This window comes from Apis florea, unplaced genomic scaffold (genome assembly GCF_048593485.1).
Source record: "Apis florea isolate Af1SG1 unplaced genomic scaffold, ASM4859348v1 contig_3496_pilon, whole genome shotgun sequence".
Taxonomy (NCBI): domain Eukaryota; kingdom Metazoa; phylum Arthropoda; class Insecta; order Hymenoptera; family Apidae; genus Apis; species Apis florea.
Genome location: NW_028256773.1, coordinates 1,310,746 through 1,332,384, shown reverse-complemented (window position 1 = coordinate 1,332,384; position 21,639 = coordinate 1,310,746). Strand labels below are relative to the sequence as shown.

The window sequence follows — 21,639 nt, the reverse complement described above, 5'->3', positions numbered from 1 at the left end:
GTCGACAGGGGACGCGTCAAGGAGCTCGCAAAATTATATATATATATATACCCTCCCCAAGATCCCCTATTCCCTGTAAGATAACAAGCAGATAACGCTTTCGAGTCGTCGCCTCGTTTCTCTCGTCGAATCGAGTTTCGTGAAATGGTCGAATCGTTGATTGTCAGTTGTCGGCCGGCCCCCGACGATAACATCGCACGTCGAATCGTAGGAATCGCGAGATCGTGTTCCGTTTTCCGTGGATCAACATGAGAAATAAATTGGTGGCGTAGCGAAAGATCATGGGAGGATCGGCACGATCAGATAAGAATCGACGGTTACTTCGAGTCGAAGGGGGGAGGGCTGATGGGTCCGTGACGACGAAAAGAGTCTTTGGAAATGCGTGTCGAGGCCGAGGCGGCCCGGCCGCCAGGGAGCCTCGTGGGAGGGGCCAGCCAACCGATTCTTCGGGAGGGTCCGATTTCTCTTTCGCAACCCTTCTTTACTTTTTCTCCTGAAATTCGGCTGACGAGCCGCCGCTTTTATCAGGGACCGTGATCCGCCTCGATAACCCTCTTAATCGACACCGTCATCCACGCTTTTCTACGTGCTGCTTGCGTATGAACGTAGGTTATATTGGAATATAATCGTTAAATAAACCTATTGAGTTATCCGTGGATGAATCGACAATTTGATTTTGGTTGGTTGGAATTGAAGGATAATCGAGATATGGTGTATATCGTGGATCAGGAATTCTTCTTCAAAGATTATATAAATCTTCGTACGATCATTTCCTTTTGTCCAATATTCGTATGTTAAAATTCTGAGGTTCAAACATCGAGTCCTAAAATTGTTACAACCCGTGCTTTTATCTCTCATCGATTGCGCGAACATCGGTGGCAGAGGAGAAGATTCGACGAACAAGAGTGGCCGGTGTGTTAATTTCGTAACTCGATAAGTCGTTAAAGTAACAAATTGCGCTATTAACCTGGCCATGGTTAATTAAGCGGGGCGTTGTAAACGGCAGAAAAGCGTCGCGGGATTAATGAACATCGGATCGAATTCCCGCCGGTTAATAACGATGCCCGTGATAAGTAGGTTGAAAATCGAGAAAGAAAGATTCGTCGAGTATCCCATGCATATACAGGGTGTCGTTATATTCGATATATGCCAACGATCACTGCAACCTCTCGATTTAGACAAATACGAAAAATAACATTCGTCTTATTTGCTCGTTCATATTTGACGAAAATTGAAGAATTGGAAATGTTTCATCGTCAACGTGATTCAAAAATCACTTTCGATATTCGAAATTCGAACATCTAATTATTATATCACGAAAACAGTTTAAGAGAAAAAGAATGTAAGAGAATAGATGCACGATGTAAAGTATTTTTATTTATAAGCCGCTCTTCTGTCTAGGATCAGAATATAACACCCTGTACACGCCAAGGATCTCCAGTTTCTTTTTCTTTTTTTTTTTTTTTCTATCCTTCATCGCGAGCTTATAACAGTGATTACGGTAATCACGTGGCAAACACGCTTCTCGATCCGCGATACCAGTAATCCGGCAGAACTGATTGCGATTGCGTAATCGGTCGCGATAATGCGATAATGCCACCTAATGGTGGACAAACCGTGGTAATACGGATAAAACAGCGGTTGCTAGAATTGGGAGAAATCGGATTGCGCTAAGTATATATATGAGGGGAAATTGCGGTAATAGGGCGAGGAAACGAGATGGTACCCGGTGTTACCCCGTATCAATTAGCGTATAGGAAACGCGTATCTCGAAGACACGGCGGGATCGATGAAATGAAATCAGGAATATCGAAGGAAACTTTCGAAACCATTAACATACAAACGAGATGGAATTTTGTTGCGGTATTTCGTGGGCGGTTTATCCGAATTCGTGCCACGACAACGTGAGCTTCGATTATCCTTTTAGACGTTTCGATTCTTTCCCTTCCCGATAGATTTCTTTCAAATCTAACACACTGAACCACTGATATCGAGCTACAAACGACACCAGTTATTACGTGTACACCATATTTTTGTTTTAAATTCCGGTTAGAAAGACACGATCCTGTTCACACTTTTCACGATTTCACAATTTAGCAGGAATCGAATTAAAATTAAAAACGATTTAAAAAAAATCCTGAGAACACGAGTGGAAAAAAGGTTGTAGTGTTATCGCGTTATAAAACAACATCTTGCGAAAAGTTGCGAAACGAGGGATTCGCAATAAAGGGGACTAACGATCGAGCGTAAACGCGAAGATACGCGTGTTCGGTGGGCGACCAAGATCTCGAGATAATTAAAAATGTACATAATAATCGAAGGGGTGGGGGGAGTAGAGGAGGGGGGCGGGATGTACGTGCGTGATTACGTGGGCGCTTATTTAGCGCGAGGGAACGATCGTATCTGCGCGATGATCGCGGCTTCTTCGATAATTTCGGTGTTAATTAAACGTGGTTACGTGGGTGTCGAGGTACGCACCGGTCGGCCGACGTTCCACCGTGTTTTGTCAACTTTCACTGCCGCTTCCAGCCTCCTCGTGGACGCCGCGTTTTAATACTCGCCCGATGACGGTTATTAAGCCCTGTCGAGGCTCGAAAAGCGACGTCGTCGCTTTCCGTGGCGAAACCATGGTCGCGATTGCGCGCCGCGTGGCGCATCGCTTTCGCGGGCATCGAAGTCACCGGCCGCCGCTCCTCACCGCCCCTTCGACTCACTTCTCTTCGATTCCACGAGAATCGGGATAATTGACAGCTTTTCTATCGATTGTGAATCGCGATTAAAAAAAAAAGTATATTTGAACGATTGAATTGAATTAACGGTGGCCTTCGAATTTCGTTCAATCTTACAGTGATCGAGAAAAATGTAATTAGAAGGAATCGAGGAATCGTTGGCAATCGTGGAGAGAGAGGATTTGGGGGATAATTCGTTACGCAATCCATTTTCGACGGTGCATTAAATTTAATGAGTCGCGGAACAGTGGAGCGAGATTTGGTAATTTAAGAATAGTCATATCCATAGTTCGTGTCCAATACATTCATAAACGATTTTATAAACTCGCGATCGGATACATGTCGTAAGAATTTTTATCGAATATTATCTCTCTATGTAATCTCTCGCGATGTATTAAGATAGATTCCAAATTTGGGAGCGACGATTTCGAAATGAGGTAGAATCGTCGAGAAACACGAAGTATATACGTATATTTATAATCGAGATTATGTTTCTGATTGTAGGGACATTGAATACGACGGATATAAGGTGTTAATTATGCGTGAGACTGATAAATCGATTTGTCGGTAATAGCACGTAACGTCTTACACGAGCGCCTACGAGGCAGGGACTGTTTACGTTTTCCATATAGGATAATTGATTGTCGTCGGCCCTCGTCTATAAACGCGATGCTTCAAGGTGGTGGCAGGTTTCGCTCGTCCCTTTTCTTTTTCTTTTTCGATCTTGGAACGGTAACGTTCATCATTTCCATCCCGGCTACCGGATAATTATACCGTTTCGATAGAGCTATCCTTAAAAAGAAAAAAAAATCCAAAATTAAATCGGAAATCTCGAGAGGAGGAAACCTTCCATTTTCTATCGTGCGAGAATCGACATTTTTTTTTTCTTTCTTCTTCTTCTTCTTCTTCTTCTTTTTTTTCTCTTTTGCGTTGCTTTCACTCACCACGATTTTTCTGAATGGGTAGCCGCCGGGCAAGTGTTTACCTCTCACGTTTTCGAAAGTTCCACGAAGCGCCTCCGACCGGCCGTCGATAATTCACCGTAATTTCGCGACGTGCAGCGGCGAAACGCCGCCCACGCGTTCGAGCAAAGAAGAAACCAAAAGAAACGGACGGATCGAACGAGAGGAGAGGGGATGGTGTCCTCGCCATCCTTGAACTCTATTAATTTGATACGATTAGGCACCGAGACCGTTTCTCGGCCGCTAATTGCCCGCTCCAGGGATCGGGGATTAATTAAATTGAATTAAGCTTAATTAGTCGTTAGGGCTGCTTGTGGAGGTTGAGACCGAAATTTCCTCCTTCTAATCGCTCCTCGTGTTCTCTTCCCCCACTGCAGTTCGATCGAATTCAACAATTTGAATTAAATTGTCGATCGTATATATTTACAATATGTGTGTGTGTGGCGTGTGTGTGTGTGGATTTTTCTCGGATAAAACTCTCCGTTTCCAATCAGCAGCTTCGAGATTCTCGCGTACGGTTGTGTGGCGCGATATAGGTGTGGATCGTATAAGTATAAATCATTAGGTGGTGATTTTCTGTTCCATGGGCGGAGCCTGATCGTTTCACCGCAATTTTATTGTTCGCGCGAGCTTACGCGACGCGATTCGTCATCCCCGCGTCGATTAGGCGTAGTTATTAGCAGCGGGCCGCTTTAGTCGAGGGAATCGCGCGAAACGCAACGGTTGTGCACGCGGTTAACGAGATATATATATATATATACAAAGGTGAAATCAATTCCCGTGTACGTGCTGCGCGCAGGAGGAGAAAACGCGCGTGAAATTCAAACCGTGGGCCGTGGCGGTTTGCGAATCAAGAGGGAGCGAATCAAGAGAGAAAGTGTTATATCACAAACGGGCGATTGTTCGAATGTTGGCGATTAATTAAACGGCCGGTGGTTAAAAATGTAACCGTGTTCGTAAAAGTGTCGAGGAACATTCCAGGAACATTGCGGAGGCAACGAGGAGGACGAAGGAATCGTGGGGAAGAGCTACACGAGAGAGAATACTTGTTCGATGTATATATATATATATATATATATATATATATATATATATATCTCTCTCTCTCTCTCTCTCCGCCAAGATGATTATCTTTGAAGTTTGGTCGGTGTAAATAATTTTTCTGGTTTGAAAAAAAGGAAAAGAAAAAAGAAGGATCGAAAAGAAATTCTCGAGAGAAGCGAGGAAGCGTCGATCCTCTCGTCTCGATACTTGGATTCGTCGGGTGTCGAGTTTCTAAGATTCGATGGTTGCAGGGACCGCAAATTGTTGGGGGCGTCGAGCATCGTATGGCCAGGAGCGGTGTGAGTTTTTCGACATCGACGTTGAGAAGAGGATTCCCATCATCTAGTCAGTGCCCGTGCGGAATATCAGATCTGCTGTGATAATGCGTGAAACTTGAGTACAGTGCTCGTTAACCGAGTGTCACCTCGTACTGAAGGAGATTTTTCGAAATTTGTGAGAGTGCTAAGTTGAAGGAAACACGGACCCAATTCGTTCCCGTCCTCATGACCGGAGAACTTGTTCAGTGAAATTTCGAAATATTAATATAAATACACACAAATATATATACATATATATATATATACATATTCACGCGTATATATAAAGAGAGAAGAAAGTGGTTATTTATTCAAAAATATCCATCAATCATGGTTACCTTGGACACGGAGCAAAAGTCCGAGAGGCAGCACTGCGCGCGACGCATGTGCGCCATTTGCAGACGCATCAAGCGCGATAAAGGTAATGTTCTGTTTGCCATTCTCCTCTTCTTTTTCTTTCTTTTTTTTTAATTAAAAAATATGCTTCTCGATCTACAAAGAAAAATCCGTTTTCTTTTCACGATGAATGTGAAATCGAAGGGGAACAGAGATTCGAAATGTACGATGATGATCTCGTCTTCACGATCAAACTCGATAATAATAATCACCGTTGGAGGAGGATTATTTCGAATTGAAGGATTGAGACGAGACAGGTGGAAAGAACGAAACCGTCGACGGAAATGCTCGCCACTCTTTTTCTGCGCTCGTTCTCTTTCCGCGTTGCAATCCCATCCACCTGTCGGTGGTTGCGATAATTGTCGACGATATATGCGTTCCTAGGAACGCGGTGCTCGATGCGAAGTCCCGGTTCACGCTCGCGGGAAAACAGGGGAAAATCGGTGCAACGGCCTGGCAAAAAGTTGCGTTCAAAAGAATGAATAGAGAGAATCGCGGAAATAAGTAACGAATTAGTTGGCGCAAGCTCTGAGAAACTACTACCTTTTTTTCCCCCCCTTCTTCCTTCTCATATCGTAGACAGATATTTTACTCGTCTCGCGTTTTTGATAAACAAAACTCTCAACCAAGAGTTTGGATTAAATTTTGCAGATATTGCATTCTCCTGCATCAACGAAATTAAAAAAAAGAAAAAGACATTCCTCGACGATCGCTCTCGACTTCGTTGTTGCTTCCATTTAGGAAAAAATAATTTTCGAGACTGTTGCGAGTATCCTCGGCTCTCGAGATTCGAGGATACAATAAATCCATCAGTAATTCCTATCGTTCTTAAAATCCATTTCTCGAAGATTATCCCTTCGAGAGGCGGTTGTAATTTCGTAGCCAGCCACTCGGCTAAGCCGAATAAGATGGTATCGAGCGATGGTGATCGGCGTAATTACAAGATGCCTTCGAACGCAGCCAGTTGGTAATGGAACGTCTCGAGGCAGGGGTCGTAACGCGGGAGTTTCAAACCGTAATTAGCGTATTTTCGCTTCGCCGTATCGTGGATGAGGAACGAGGGAAGGAAAGGGGGAGGTGGGAGGGCGCGAGCCCCTGTCGGGTTACGCGCGTATTCCAAAGAGTTACGAATGTATCCGACTCGAAACTGGTTCGCTCTCGTTCCTTCCTTCCCGTGGTGCTCGTTGTTTCATGCAAATCGCTCGTTAGTCGAAACACCTGAAATTCCTGTGTGGGACGCGTACATTGTCCCGAGAAACCGTGCAACCATTTATTATTATTTCATCCTCGTCGCGTTCAACTGTCACCTCCCTTGATCGAGAATCCCTTGAGATTCTTTTCCCTTTCCCCTTACGATTCGAGCGTCTGTTTATTTATGCGCGCATCGTTGCTATGGTTATCCTTCGAAACAAGTTTTTGAAAACTAATTTTTATGGAATTATTTTTTTTTTAAAATATAACACGCAATACTCGTTTTAAAAATTACGTTTCATTGTGGATATTGTACACGTTATTTAACACGATAATTGAAGTCAAGAATTGCATTTTCTTCGTTCACCATGGATCCGGGGTGATTTCGCAATCGATTTTTATCTCGTCAATCGAAACATTGCGACCTTCGGATGCAAAATTAGACTCGTACGTGTGTAAATCATCGACAACACCCACGTCGATATTCAAATGCCACGCAATTTTATGCAGGATTCGGATCGATCGAACGTGATGCAACCTGTTGTTTTTCTCTTTTCTCTTTCTCACATCTTCTGAATAAATCCATTACCTTTCGAATCACCATCCATCCCCGCTAATATAATATAACGTAATATCCTTCCAATCGTTAATTAATCGAGAAACGGATCGAGAAAGACGCGGGAAAACTTGAAAGCTTCTCTCTCTCCGGAACGCTCTCTCATTGAGAAACGCCTATACGTACGCCTAAAAGAGTGCCCCTTTCGTAACGTCAGACAGATCTCGTCCGAGCAACAACAACATCAGTAGCAGCGTCGATTTCATCAGGGCCCACGCGCGCCCTTCGTTCATTCACGCCTCCTCCTCCTCCTCCTCGATCACCTTTGCCTCGTGGAACGAGTTCAGGAAGAGCACGAGCCTTCTCTCGTTTCGACGACGACACGTTCGCCTCAAACTCGGGAATAAATTATTAGAAATAGGAGAAGCCAATGATTTCCCCCGAGGGAAGAGGAGGAGGGATGGGGTTTCGCAATCGGTGAATGGGTCGCGGTTTCATTCATCCATCCGTCGAAACGTTGCGAGCGTTTCAACCTTGCTCTATGCCTGGCCATGTTATGGCAGGCAGGCGTGACTAGGCCTAGGAGGTTCCGATTATGATAAAGCGCGTGGGCGAGCCCACGCTCGCCCTTCGCTTCGTTCATTCATAAATTCAACTCTCACCGCGTGCTCGGAGGGAGAGAAAGCGAGAGGAGACACGCGTCGCGATGAAGTCCCGCTTGTACGCGGAACAACCTCTTTCGACAACCTCTTTCATCGCCTCTTCTCTTCGTTCGCGAACGCCCGAGCTTGTCCGAAAAAATTGTTTCTTGTCGTGAAAAAACACGTGGATAACACGTGTTCGAGCCGAGTATTATCACCGAGTATTATTATTACTATTATTACATCGTGTTTAGTCGATCGGTCACATTCCTCCGATAGATTAATGAAATTGTAAAAAGAATTATCACGAGAACGAGTGATTACGTTATATTATCGTTCCCGCATTCATTAACGATCACGTGCTTATCAATGCATAAATTGTATTCGAAAATACTTGTTACTTTTAAGAGAGGCATACGAGCTCTAACAATTACAAAACTTATTAAAAAGAATTAAGAAGATCGATCGTTTTCCCGTGTATCCAAGATAAAGTTGCGCCATAACGCATTTGACGCACTTGAAAAAAAAAAAAGAAGGAACGTTACCTCCAAGAGAGAGGGTAATTTACCCCTCTTGCGAAAGGATGGCTATTCAGCCGCGATCCCCCCCCGGCTAATAAGAGATCGTTATCTCGATCACCGGTTAATAAACGTCAGGCCAGGTGTCGCGTACACCCGTAACCGCGATATAACGAGCTCGTGTCCCGGTCCAACCGTGTTACGCGCCACTCGCTTATCTCGCGAATTCCCTCGCGTAGTCGAGAGGAGCGCGCTCGCGTGCTGTCTGGTGCTCCCCGCGCACACATCGACGGTATCGCCTCGGCAAAGCGGCGGCAGGTTTCCAAAGCGGTCTCGGAATCGACGGCCGATTATGCGGACCGGTCTATTTCTAGAAGCAACCGAGTCGACGGACATACTAATTATTTTTTACAGCCTCGTTACCACTCGTCTTTGGCAACCGAGCAATGGCGGGGCGGGGAGAGGAGAGGATAGTAGAAGGAGCTGGGCAGGATTCAGAGAGAGAGGATATTTACGATGGCTCGAAACGTAGCGATTGGCGTGAGAGGATGATCGAAACGATTGGGAGGAATAGGTAGATTAGATTAGAGATGATCTTGTTAGCGAAGGAAAGGAATACGTTTTTCTTTCCCTCCCCTCTCCCCCCTTCGAGTTTTATGTAAGATTTATATTATACTCCATTTTCTGCGATGCTCGTAATAACAGGTATCGCGTTATTAGTCATATTTCGCGGATGCAGAAAGACACATATTGGAATTTTCCAATTCGTAGAAACTGGTGCTACTACGTATCGATACGAATCATTCGAAAACCACGGCTTCTTCGTTCTTTTGAAATTTCCACTTCTGTTATAATTATTTCCCTAAAACCTATTTTAAAAAATCTCTCCTCCTCGAAGTCCTCTCCTCAAATTTTACACGAATACGTTTTATTAAGAAACTTCGAATCCTCGTTTTCCACCATTTTCGTTCCAAACGCCTATAACTCGGCCTTCCTACGACCACGATCATAGATTGGAAAAGAGTCGAGGGCCCGGCCTGTCACTCGGCGAGGGAGAGCCGGAGCGCGAAAAACAGAGGGGAAAAGAAGCGGAGGAAACAACACGACACGAAGGAGGGGGAGAATAGGGAGAGGGGGAGAAAGAGAGAGAGAGAGAGAGAGAAACAATTGACATTCTACACGCGCGCGTTCGATCGTCGACGTGGACGACTATGACGAGAGGAGAAAAGGGGTCCACGAAGAAGGGGTGGCTGGATGCGGTGGGGGGGCCGGAGGGAGAGGGAGGTGGATGCACGGTGGCATGCACCTGTGCATTGCCGCCATATACGACTCGAAGTTATGGCGTTTTTCTCGACGCGGTTGCGGCGAGGATGTGTGCCCGATCGTATCTTAACCGGCGAAACCAACTCCATTTCTGGATGGCCGGCAGCAAGCTACGCCTGTAAAGCTCGCGATACACTCCGGGCTGTATACCTCCGCCGTGAGGTAAATTAATTGTCCGCGAAGGTGTGCTCGACGCGGTGGGCACGATGGGCGAGGGGATGGTGGTGGACTGTGGGGAGGTGGTCGAAACGAGAGAGAGGAAAAAGAAAAGAAAAGAAAAAGAGAGAAAGAAAAGAGAGGAAAACGTATGTACGCGCCTTCTTTGTGCTCGTTGGCCAGGTTTTACCCACGCTGCCAACATCTCGGTCGAAATGCAACGAGATTCGAAATAGCGGATCGTTGTACGATTATATTCCAATTTTAAAACTCGAGGAGTCGGGCTCGTGAGATACGGCTAAGATACGTAATTTCGTGGAGAAAGGGAGGGAGGTTTAACGAGGTTTATTAGGAGGAAGGTGGATAGAGGAGAGAGGAATCTCGTAAATCGACGACAGCCTATAAAGCTTTGGACTCGTTAAAGCGGGCGGTGGGGCTCGATGCCACGTGTCCGGGAAGATCGCCGGTGTCAGCGATGTGACGCGCCTACCTGGCGTGTGCCTCTTCCCGACGCGACCTGCGCGCTTGTGGGTGTAACCAGTTTCCGTGGGCTTAGCTGTCAAACCCACGTGGGCCGCCCACGCTGGCCAGATATATTGCCGCCAGAGAGAGAGAGAGAGAGAGAGAGAAAGGACGGGAAGAGGAGAGATCGTCGTTTCTTCTTCGTTGTGTGTCGCAAGGGAAAACAGGGCGATAAACACGCGTTATTAAACGTGGAGTTGTAGGATTTCGGGTTTGCGACCGCTTACAAAATAACGGCGTGTTTTTGGTGAAAAGAGACGAGGAGGGAGAGAGAGAGAGAGAGAGAGAGGATGAAGAAGAAGGGAAGGAAGAGTTGCGCAACGAAGAGGGAGAAAGGCGAGAGAAAGGAAGGAGAGTTGTTCCAGAGCTGGAAAATACAATGCGTGTGTAATGTTATTCTCGAGGATTGAGAAGAGGTCGGCGAGAATCGGTGGAAAGAAAACAAGAGGCAGAGGCGAAAAGAGAGGAGAGACGAGAAGTGGCTTGCGACACAGGAAACGGTTTCACCTGGAGGGATGGTAGCATCTACGCTGCCCGCTCCGTGAGGGGAGGAGAGGAGAGCGAGGTTAAGTAGGCACGTGGGTGTACGGGATGCATACAAAGGCGCTTTTATGAACCGTGTTTTCCCCGGCTTCGATGGAAGCCTCGCCGTTCACAATTAAAGATACCACTCCGCTCCGCGTTTCACGTAACTTCGAACTGCATAAATTCGAGACTCTTACGTGTATATATATGCACTCTTCTTTCTCTTCTTTTCGCAACGATGATATGATTCAGAGAGAATGAATCGTGCGCAATATCGAGTCGAAATCTTGGTTAAAGAGAGAGACAGAAATAATAAATAAGAAAGGTTTCAATTTTCGTGGGGGTGATTCACTGGTTTAGGATGAAGGATAAAAGCGTGAACTTCGTTTTCGTCGCCTCCGGCCCTTGTGTATATTTAAGCGCCCGTATTGTGTTTCCCCTGTAATATACCTGTCGTTTTTACGCTGTTTTTCCAATGCCGATGTTCATTCTAAGAATAAAACGCTTCATCAACGACCGACTCGTGCCGTGCTCGTGTTTGGGAATCAGACGTAACCGAGACACTCCGATTCTCTTGGGTTATTTTCGGCCCCCGGACACGCTTCGAAAACATCAGGCATTTCGAGATATATATTCGTGGAAGGGAACACGATTGCACGCAGTCAATTCACGATTATATACCGTGCAACGAGGACAGGGAAGGGAATATCCTTGTTTTCGATGCAACGTTGGGGATCCTGATTAATTTTCAGCTCGAAGGGTTGTTTTTCAAACAAAACTTCGAGAATTCGTCGTATCCATTGATTCAACAACCAGATTCTCCTCGATACGCATCTCTCCTCGATACGATCGAAAGCGATCGACGCCGGTTATGAAAAAAGCTTGGAGGTGGCGTGTAATCGGCTAATTATCAAAAGTGAAAACGCCGAGCAAGAATTTGTCCCGGCGTAGCGTACGCGTTTTCCGTCGATTCGTTTCGCGTGACTTGCCGATTAATATGCGTTCGGGGCCAACTTTCGCCCATGGATAGGTCCCGTGTGTATCGAACGTTTAATGGCAGGTGCGTAAAAACGTTGATTTACCGGCAGTGATAGTAAACGAACGACAATACGCTTGAAACAATGCCAATGAGCCGGGAGCACAGGTCTTACACGTGTAAGTAATTACCATAACACAGGTAACACGGGCAAGTCTACGCTCTTGTCTAACCGAGGATTACTCGGATTTGCTTAGACGAGAGCACCTTAATAATGATCGGATCGGTTGATTTTCCTCCTTCGAGAACGAATTCTTTGATGGTAGCGGATAGATACTTCTCTCGATAATGTCGTCATCGTGCCATTTTTTTTTTTTTAACCAATTCGCATCGAACGAAAGAAAATTCGAGGAGTACATTGAACCGTGTCTATTAAAAGAAACAGCTTTTTTTTCTTTAACTCGATTCGAGGAAAATTTTACGTCTCGACCGATGATCACTCGTGAACGAACCTCATAAACGTCGCGCCAGCGTCCGCGTGTTTCACGTCTCGAAGAAGCTCGGCTCCCCTCGCCTCTTAATCCGTTGTTTTCAATCCGTAGAGGCAATTAAGAATGCCGGGATCGAGATGATCCCTCTCTACCACCTAACGGTGGTGCGCCATTTTCGAGGATCCCGTGTACGAGTCATCGCCGCCGTGGCGTCTGTCGCTCGTAAATCCTCCCTAAAATTCTGAAATATCACGATCCCTCCCTGTGCATCTCTTTCTCCCCCCTCCCTTCTCTCTCTCTCTCGCGTGTACGTTTTTTTCCTGCGCAGCCTCCTATTCCAGTATTTTTAATCCCTCGCCTCGGCCTCTTCTCCTCCGCTCCTCGACCCACAGGACGTTGCACCACACGCGTGCGTCGTGCACGCGCGTACGCGAGTATATCGGATACCGGAACGCGTGCAGACTGCACGCCACCGCGAGAGAAGCCACCGCCGTGTGGTAAGACACGCGTTGATCCCTCCTCCCCCTTCCCCGCTGGAAACGGGGTTAACAACACCGAAATCTATTTATTTACCGGGATAAATCACCGAGAGCTTTACGAGTGAGCGTATATTACGCAAATCGTAGCGTTATATCAATCGGCGGGTGTCCTCCCCCTCACCTCGACCAGACACCTATTGCCAGACTACTACTACTACTACTACTACTACTACTACTACGTTGCTGCTCCACTCGACTTCTGCCACCTCTTCTTCTTCTTTTTCGAGTTGATTTCGAGTTCTCGCTTCTTTCGGGTTGCATTTCTTTTCTTTGGTCTGTTTTAGGGAGATCGAGATGTCTCCTCGCGAACGTTTCCCTTCATAGAGAGCGTTTAATTAACGCTCCGTCGGAGCAGGCTCGACGTATTTACGACGCGAAAGAATTGACAGTTTTCCTCGGCGTCGAGTTTCTCGCGTTTTCCTCGAATAGAGAGTAAGATGGTAAGAGAAGTTTTTTCTGCGTGGCTCGTATACGGATGCCTCGTGTTTCTCTTTGCGTGCATGGGTTAGAAAGACTTTTTTTTCGAGATTAAATTTACGAAACAACATGTTTATGTAGAAAATTAAATAACGATAATATGTGTGAGATATAGAGTCATGGAGATTTCCACGAGCTTAAACGTCTGACGTTTATAAAATATAATGATTCATCGTTTCCTCCTCTGTGCAAGAAAGATCAAGATTCGAAGCTCTCATCACCTTAAAATCAAGAACGTTACGTTATTAAAAGTGATTGCATTGAAGTAGAAGAAAAATAAAATTTAATAAATTCACACGACACGGATTCAACGAACCAGCGGAAAGATGAAAAACTTGTCTTCTAATGAAGATGAGACGAAGAAAAGATGTTAACCGCACAATCAATCCTCGGTCACGGAATCGCTTCCTCGTAACGTTGGCGTAAACACTTGCCCGTTTAACTTCTGGGCCACCGGGGTGGAACGCCGTAAAAAAGACGATGGAACGGTGTGTGCACAGGGGGAGGAAGAGAACGCGGAGGAGTCTCGGCCGAGGAGAGAAGCGTTACGAAAGACAAGTGCGTACATCGATTAGAAGGCGTAGCCGGTAGGCGGAGCGTGCTAACGCCGCGTTAAAGCTCGCGTATAGCTAATGTACACAGGGTAATGTATATACGCGGGCCTCGCCTATAAAAGCGATTCGCGGCCGTGCAACACGATTGTGCGCGCGAGACGAGCCGCTAAAAGATGGGTAGACTCGTGTCGTGGCCCACGACGATTAGATTAGAATCGTCGCTCAGATCTAGAAATTAAGCAACCACGTCCCCGATTTCGAAGTATCTCGAAACGATCTACGTGTAACTTAATATTAGAAGAAATTTATATTTTGATAGGATGCAAAAGCAGCTTGGAATTCAACTCTCTGGAATTGAACCGTGTCGCGAACATTTTCAAATCGAACGAATACTTCGAGCGGACTGTCTCGGGTAACGATAGCTCTACTCGATGATTTAAAATAGTTTAAAAGGATCGTTTGGAAGGATTGTAAAACTTAGAAGATGGGAAATAATTTGTTCCCAGCAAATTTGATCGTTTACTCGGCCTTGTCCCCCGAGGAGGATCTCTCGAATAAAATGTCCCTCTCAGAAGAATGATTTACGAGCTTTGCTTCAACTTATCCGTCTAATTGCTCGACCCAAATACGTATTTTCCAGAGATTACCTACCCCTCGACTCACTGTTTCGCTTGTAATGGTTGAAGGGGGCGGGGGGTTGTTTGTTGTTATCGTTTCTTTATAACGCAGCAGCTGTAGCAGCAGTTAGCTGGAAGGATTCAGTGAGGGAAACGATCAGTTATAAGGGAGTTACGGAGAAGTCGAGCAACTCGGTGCGCCTTCGAAGCATCATCAATTCTCGTTCCATCGATTCAGATAGCCGACGGTGAAACGGTTGAGCATAACCGGCCACGGTTATTTATTATCGTTGGTAAGAGAACGATGTCGTCCCTTCCTTAATACCGTTCCACGGATACGAGTCGAGTGGCTAACCTAACGCGATAGTAAAATGAAAAGCGGTGAATAAACTTGATACAGAACGAGGGAGGCACGGCTTCGTAACTTTTGATATTCCGACAGAGGATGAACGATCGATTCCACTTTTTAACCAGAAGCGTTTCATTATGGGATGAACAGCTCAATTCAAATGGGCGCTAGTAGTCGCGCATGCGTCTTTAATACCCTTCAAGAGTTGTAAACCTAACCTATACGATAGTGAAAAAAGTATTAAATGCGATGAAAAAGAATTAATATTATATATAGAGGATATTACAGCTTTCGTGTGTCGTCGATATTTTTAGATCCATTTTTGAAAATTAACCAGAAACTTTGCATAAGATTGATTGACGCAAGCGATCACGACGCATGCGTCCTGGGGCCAGCTGCGCGCACAACTGGCCATCGAACAATGGCGGGAAATGCGTCGGTGAAAAATTCAGCCGGCCATCGATAAATTCGCAACGCGCGCTCCTTCGAATTTTAATTAGTCCACTCTGTGGTGACGCCAAACTGTTCCCGATGCAACTATTCGTGCCGTTTTTCAAACGCCATATTTTCATTGTTTCAATATTGTGTTTTATTTTTTTGCAACCTCGAAACCCATGCACGATGGTATTCGAAGAATTCACGTATATAATGTTTTATCCTCGGTTCAAATGTTTGTCTTACAGGCCGGGCCTACATCATCGAAATGTTACGTATGCGACGACAGTGGTGTTAAATCGACTCGATTAATCGTGACTTAGAAAAACACAAGGGGTATGCGTAATAGATTTCGAAAGCGCTCACCTGTTTCGACACGCGCATGCGTCGTACGAGAAGGCGATTATTTTCTAAACAAACGCCGCTGTTTTTATTCCCGTTTCTCATTGCCGCCGTAAATCATATTCCGATCGTGTGGGTTAAAGAAGAGGCTCGAAGAGTCTCAATCATTTCCCTCGAAGGCGTTTCTTTTTTTTTTTTTTTTTTTTTCTCGTTTACAACGCTTGTAACTTTGTCGAGACGTTCCCCGAGTGTTTTCAAATTATTCTTTTTTTTATTTTCTTACCCGTCTTTTTTTAGATTTAAAAATTATTTTATCACCGCTATCGTTTCTTCTTCTTCTTCTTCTTCTTTTTGAAACGTTGCCGTTAGTTGTCTAAGAAAACACAGGGACATTACGCGCTGCGAGTAAATCAAAACGTGCTCAAAATGCTTCTCGTTATTCTTCTTCCACGCATCGCCCATTCTTCTTCCGAGGAATTATTTTTGCAACACGCCTAGTCACGTTCGGTTTAAAAAAAAGAAAAAGAAAAATAGTCGAAATTCTATTTCGAAGAGATATTTTGTGTTTGAAAATGGATTATTTTCACGATATGATTTATTCACGAGTCACGAAGTTTGAAGAGAGATGATGCGAAACGTCTGCATTGAAATGATTAATTAGATATAGTTTTACTCTACGTTTCACGCGAATTTATTCGGAAATAATAGGAGGAAATATAAAAAATTGGAAAAGTTCCTATTTCAAAGGAAGTTTGAACTTGATTAATCATAATCGATCCCGATTTGGCTAGGAATAGTCGAAATACTGGGAGGACGGATGAGGAAGACGAATCGTGAAACACGAAGGGGAAAATACGATGGAGAAACTATGACGAGAGAAGGAACAAGAGTTCTGTCGTAATCTCTGGTCTAGTGGTTTTATTTATACCCAAAGCTGCCGTATTATTGGATCACCCCCGCGATTCTGGCCAACTTGTGCATCTCATGCCGCTCACGTGCTCCTCTTTTCGAATTCTCGATGGCCGACCGACTTCCGCTTCTTGCTGCCTCCGAAACGCGTGACCTCTTTTAATAGCTTAACCTTTAAATAAAATGTTTTTTAAATGCTTTCCGCGTGACAAAATTGTACTGAAGCGAAATGTTAAAAAAAAAAAAATTACGTAAACTTTAAATTATTTATACGATTTCATCCGAGCTCACAATCACAAAACACAAAAAGTTTGATGCACTTTGAGTTGGGTGTTCATTGGACGTACGAAAAAATTTCTCCGCACGAATCGAAACAAATTAATTCCTCCTTTACGTTACATTGCCTATTTTTAACCTTTAAAAAGGCAAACTTGCGAGTGTCTCTCTCTCTCTCTCTCTCTCTCTCTCTCTCTCGTATTCCTCGTCTCAACTCCCCCAAACAATTTCTACGTACAAACGTATATAAATAGATCGTTATATAAAATCGTATTTAACGCGCGTTTTTGAAATTACACGAGTATAATTCACGCGGTGCGGCCATCAAATAAATCTGGCGGCGATGCGTTACAATGTGGCCGAAGAACCTGTAAAATCCGTCACTTGCCACATGCCCGATTTATTTAACCAGTAAATCTCTCGCTCCTCTTCCACGGTTTTCATATCTTCCTTTCCTCCCCCAATTTCTTTCCCCCTCGAGCTACCTCTACCACTCTACTTTCCAATTCCTTTCTCGTCATATTTTCCAGCCACGTTGAGAAATAAATAAATACTCGACGACGATTTGTACGTGATTAGTCGTGGAAGGGGGAGGAACGCCTAAAAGATCGGGGGTCAAAGTAGCGAAACCCCGATATTTATGAGATCGTGGGAAGAAATCTCGCCTCTTCTGGAACTCCTTAACGCTCTGACGCCGTGCTTAGGATTCTTGCCGGTTTGATTTATCGCGTGATGCGTCTCGTCGTAAAACAGGCACGCGAAGGGAAGGTCGTAAAACCCGGCGACAACTCGAAAACTTCTCTCTCTCTCTCTCTCTCTGAATGGATTTTGAAACGTGACTTGCATTTCCGATACAACGACGAAATCTTGTCAAATCTTGTGATTATTTCCTTAAAAAGTTTGCATTTTTTTTGCAAGAATTTATTATTTTAATTCCAAGCTTTTAACAGTATCTGAAGTTTTGAAAGTTAATATGTAAAAGTGAGATCGAGATTCGTTTATTTGGAATTATTTGTCATCTATACCGAGAAACTTTTAAATTTTAACAAAACATTTACAAAAATATATATATATATATAAATATTTGGCCGAGACCAATTTATAAGCGATTAAAAAACTTGAAATATCACCCCATCTGCTCAACCTAAATTCAAGCGAAAGTGGGATATCTCGTCGTCGTAAAATCGCCGAATGAAACGAATTTATCATAAACAGAGATATACGCGGCCCACTTAACACCGTCTATCCGATCGAGACAAAAAAAAAGGAAAAAAACCCACAAAAACATCCGTTGTGGCCGGCCCAATAACGAACGAAGAAACGAACGAGATTAATGAACGAGGAATCAAGTGTACCGAGCGTATAAATATATAATAAAGCTCGTTTGCCAGCGATCTTTCAAACGGGCATTCGATTCGGCAAGCAAAAGCCCGAGGGCGATCGCAAAGGCGCCCCTTTCACGCAAGAACGTACGAGCCCCGTGGGCATTGAATTTCAACGGGTGCAACAGTTTATGCGACGGCACGAATTAATTCCCCCGGCAGAAGGTTTAACTTCGATCGACAGCTGTGTCAGCAAGCGTGCTGCCCGCTTCTCTCTCTCTCTCTCGCGCGTAATTACTCTTAACCACTCTAATTTACGTCCGGTAATGACGCGCTTAATGATCATAATCTTTCTCCCTCGTTCGTGGCGGCGTATTTGGCGGCGCCGCTCCAGGCTGCGCCGACTTTCATGGGCCCTCGTTCCGAGGGTTTTCAATTTCAAAGAACGCGATCAGCCTGCCGGTCATCGTGATTGTTCCATGATTGACGCCACGTCAAATAAGCGGAATCAAAAGTCAAGCGCGAACTTCGGAATTTTCGAACTGCGTTTCCTGATTTTTTTTTTTTTTTGACAATTTTTTTGTAACAAATCGAGCGAATCGACGAGTAGTTAAACGAGAATTATATGGATGGAGAATGGCATGATCTACCATTGCAAACGACGAAATTATTCTCGAGTTTTGATCATCTTGTTTGGAATTTGGAAGGAGGATTTCTTGAAAGAAAGCAGCTTTTCCCGCAATATTTTAAAAAACCAGAGTCTAATTAAAACTAACGAAATTATTGTGGTTACGTTCGCGAACAATAAAGGGGCATACGGTGACCGGAACAATCACCTTCGGTCGGATTCATTTGGCAGGAATGCGAATTTGCATTCTATGCATTGCGTAAATGCTTATGGAGTGTAGCTCCCGCAAGTTGAAGCTCGAGCCCCGCGCAATTAACACCCGGGGCCTGCATCCTCAGGTATTTCTGGCATCCCCGGTGTGAAATTCTGGAAAAACGAGCGACTCCTCCGCTCTCTCGCTCTCGTATTTGCATATAAATATAATCCTAAATATCCTATAATATAAAAATACAATTTCAAAGAAAAAAACCTTCCCATCCTTTAAAAACAATATTACTATATTCTATATCCTGACGAAAAAACACGTCCGTTATCTCCTCAATGATGGCCGAAATAAAAATGTCGCGGTTGTAACGTAACCGAATAATTAACCGAACGACGTGTTAACCGAGACGCAAGTGAAATTATACTGGCATCCGGCCAAAACAATCGGCGCTCACTTTGTCAGGAATCTTTGGTCGCGGAAAGTGGCGCGATGGCGTTGAGACCGGGCCTCGATTAACGCCTAACACCCGCCCATTCCTCGTCGCGTTGAGGAGGGCGGTGAAACAACGGTGAAATCTCCGAGAAATGCGAAACATCGCTGGAATCCGCGTGCCACCCTGACAGCCGGTGCCACGAGCCGGCGAGTCGCGAGCTGTCTGCCCACCGGGTACATGGGACAAGTATGCACCGGCCTGTCCTTCGTCCTCCGCTCGGGATATCGTCCACCTCCGCTCGTTAACGTCCATCTCCGCGATCTCTGACTTTCGATCACCTCCCGCGCTCGACATCGTTTCTGCGTTTCTCGAGGGTGTGGTCTATTGGAAATCCAATTTATAATCTTCCCCAATTTATAAATATTTCTCCTTCTGCTTTTTCAAAATTTGCGTATTCGATGGGATATTTACAGAAAGTGGACTGTGTTTTTAGTTGATATTCCTCTTTGTCAAAGTTTTAAGAGGGATAGGGTTGCTTGCATCGATCGTGGAGGAGAATACAGAAACAGAAGATAACTCTTCTTCTCGTTTCTCGATAAGAGTGATTGTTAAGGAAGATGTTTGATTTGTTTATTTATATACTTTAATAAAAACGGCGAATATTGTTCGAGGATTCACGGGGCGAGGAAGATGAAACGCGACACCGAATTAGAAACAGAACTGTGTCCATATAACGATACAAGAAACGTTGGCTCAGTATTTGGCGCTGTGTATTTTGGCACTTGAGTCTAGTAGCCGTTTTGGTCGTTACCATTTGTCTTCTGTGGACCATGATACCTTCAGGCCCGTCCCAGTTCCTCGTTACTCCCCGTATATCTTTTTCCATTTCGCCCGATACGATTATTTATAGCGGCATTCACGATACAGACAGAGGCGGCCAGCTTGAGATTTGATTTCCAAAGTAAACAATTTTATTGGACACCGATTGAAATAATAATATCAACCTATGATCGGACATTTTTAAGGTCTTCTATAACCAAGTTTTGTATTATACGAACTTTTACTCGAGAGATACTCTAAAGAAAAATATATCGATAATTTTTCGAAATATATTCGATAATTTCCTAGAGATAAGAAGATTTGAAGAAGAGTGGATCGATGGCCGAGTTTCGCCGCCACCTGGGGAGAAATATGCAATCGCGCGCATAGTTACGCGCGTTCCACGCGTGATTGTATCAGGATCGATAGCGGAGGATACGAGCAGGAATGCACATTAGATGACAGGATTATCCAATTTTTCTCTTCCCGTCCTCCTTAATTGCCTTTCAACGCCATAAATTTCCACGCGCCGATCCGCTGTTGATCGGTTAATAAGCAAGAACGACGTGTGTATATGGTTGATAGATTCTAGAAAAAATCGTTACGTAAAATTAATGATTCCACTCACCATTTAGTTATTTCTTTAATAACATTTTCTAGAGAAAAAATTCCCTACTTTTTGCCAAATTCTCTCCACGATTCTTTAGATTCGATCCATTACACCCTCATTCGAGATCGAAGGAGTTTCTCGCGCCTGTATAATTGAAGCAAAATAACGTGGATACGATAACGTGAGATGAAACACCACGTAGCTTTGTTATTATAAAATTATTATGACTATTCTTCCGAGAAACGGTTGGCCAAACTTTATTTCAAAACTCAGAAGCACGAGAAAGGAGGAATCGGAACGATTAAGAAACGATCGATTGTTATGAATCGATTGTTCCGAATGTATATATTCGAGGGGGGGGGGGGGGGGAATCTGACCTGGAGGAGGAGATCAACGCTGATCCTTTTGGGGCTGGCTAATAAACCGAGAGGGGGAGAGACATTTTTCTATAGGAAACGCATAGGAGGGGGGAGCCTGCTTTGAATTCAGATCGCCGCTGTTTTCTTCCTCTTACGCCGCCAATTTATGCAATCCCGACCCGCGCGTATTTATAACCGGGGGCCCTTTGTGTGTTAATTTGTGGCCGGGCCCGCGATCCACGCCACGGTCGTTCGCCCTCGTCGACCTTTGACCCGCCCCCTTCGAATTCACGATCGTCCCTTAATTAAAGCCCTCGGATCGTCGCCGAACTCTTTCTCAAAATCGCCAATATCGATGCGGCCGATGCAAAAGGGAGGCGAAGAGAAGATAAGTATCGATCGAATCGGAGTGGACTCG

At 44.7% G+C, this 21,639-nt stretch overlaps 1 protein-coding gene and 1 long non-coding RNA gene across 11 annotated transcripts in view; one reads left to right on the top strand and one right to left on the bottom strand.

Annotated features, from left to right (window-relative positions):
* LOC147656705 (uncharacterized) overlaps positions 1 to 21,639 on the bottom strand; it is a 43,211-nt gene that overhangs the window by 7,450 nt on the left and 14,122 nt on the right. The gene's annotated exons all lie outside the window — the stretch shown is intronic.
* The window catches only part of LOC100872550 (Myocardin-related transcription factor), a 272,225-nt gene that overhangs the window by 238,895 nt on the left and 11,691 nt on the right, over positions 1 to 21,639 (top strand). For 2 of the 10 annotated variants that reach the window (XM_086913361.1, XM_086913357.1), the window contains exon 2: positions 4,987 to 5,473. The exons of the other annotated variants lie outside the window; for them this stretch is intronic. In XM_086913361.1, coding sequence (XP_086769487.1) covers positions 5,383 to 5,473 — 91 coding nt within the window. In that variant the 5' untranslated portion in view covers positions 4,987 to 5,382. The remainder of the gene's footprint in view (positions 1 to 4,986; positions 5,474 to 21,639) is intronic. 10 annotated transcript variants of the gene reach the window in all.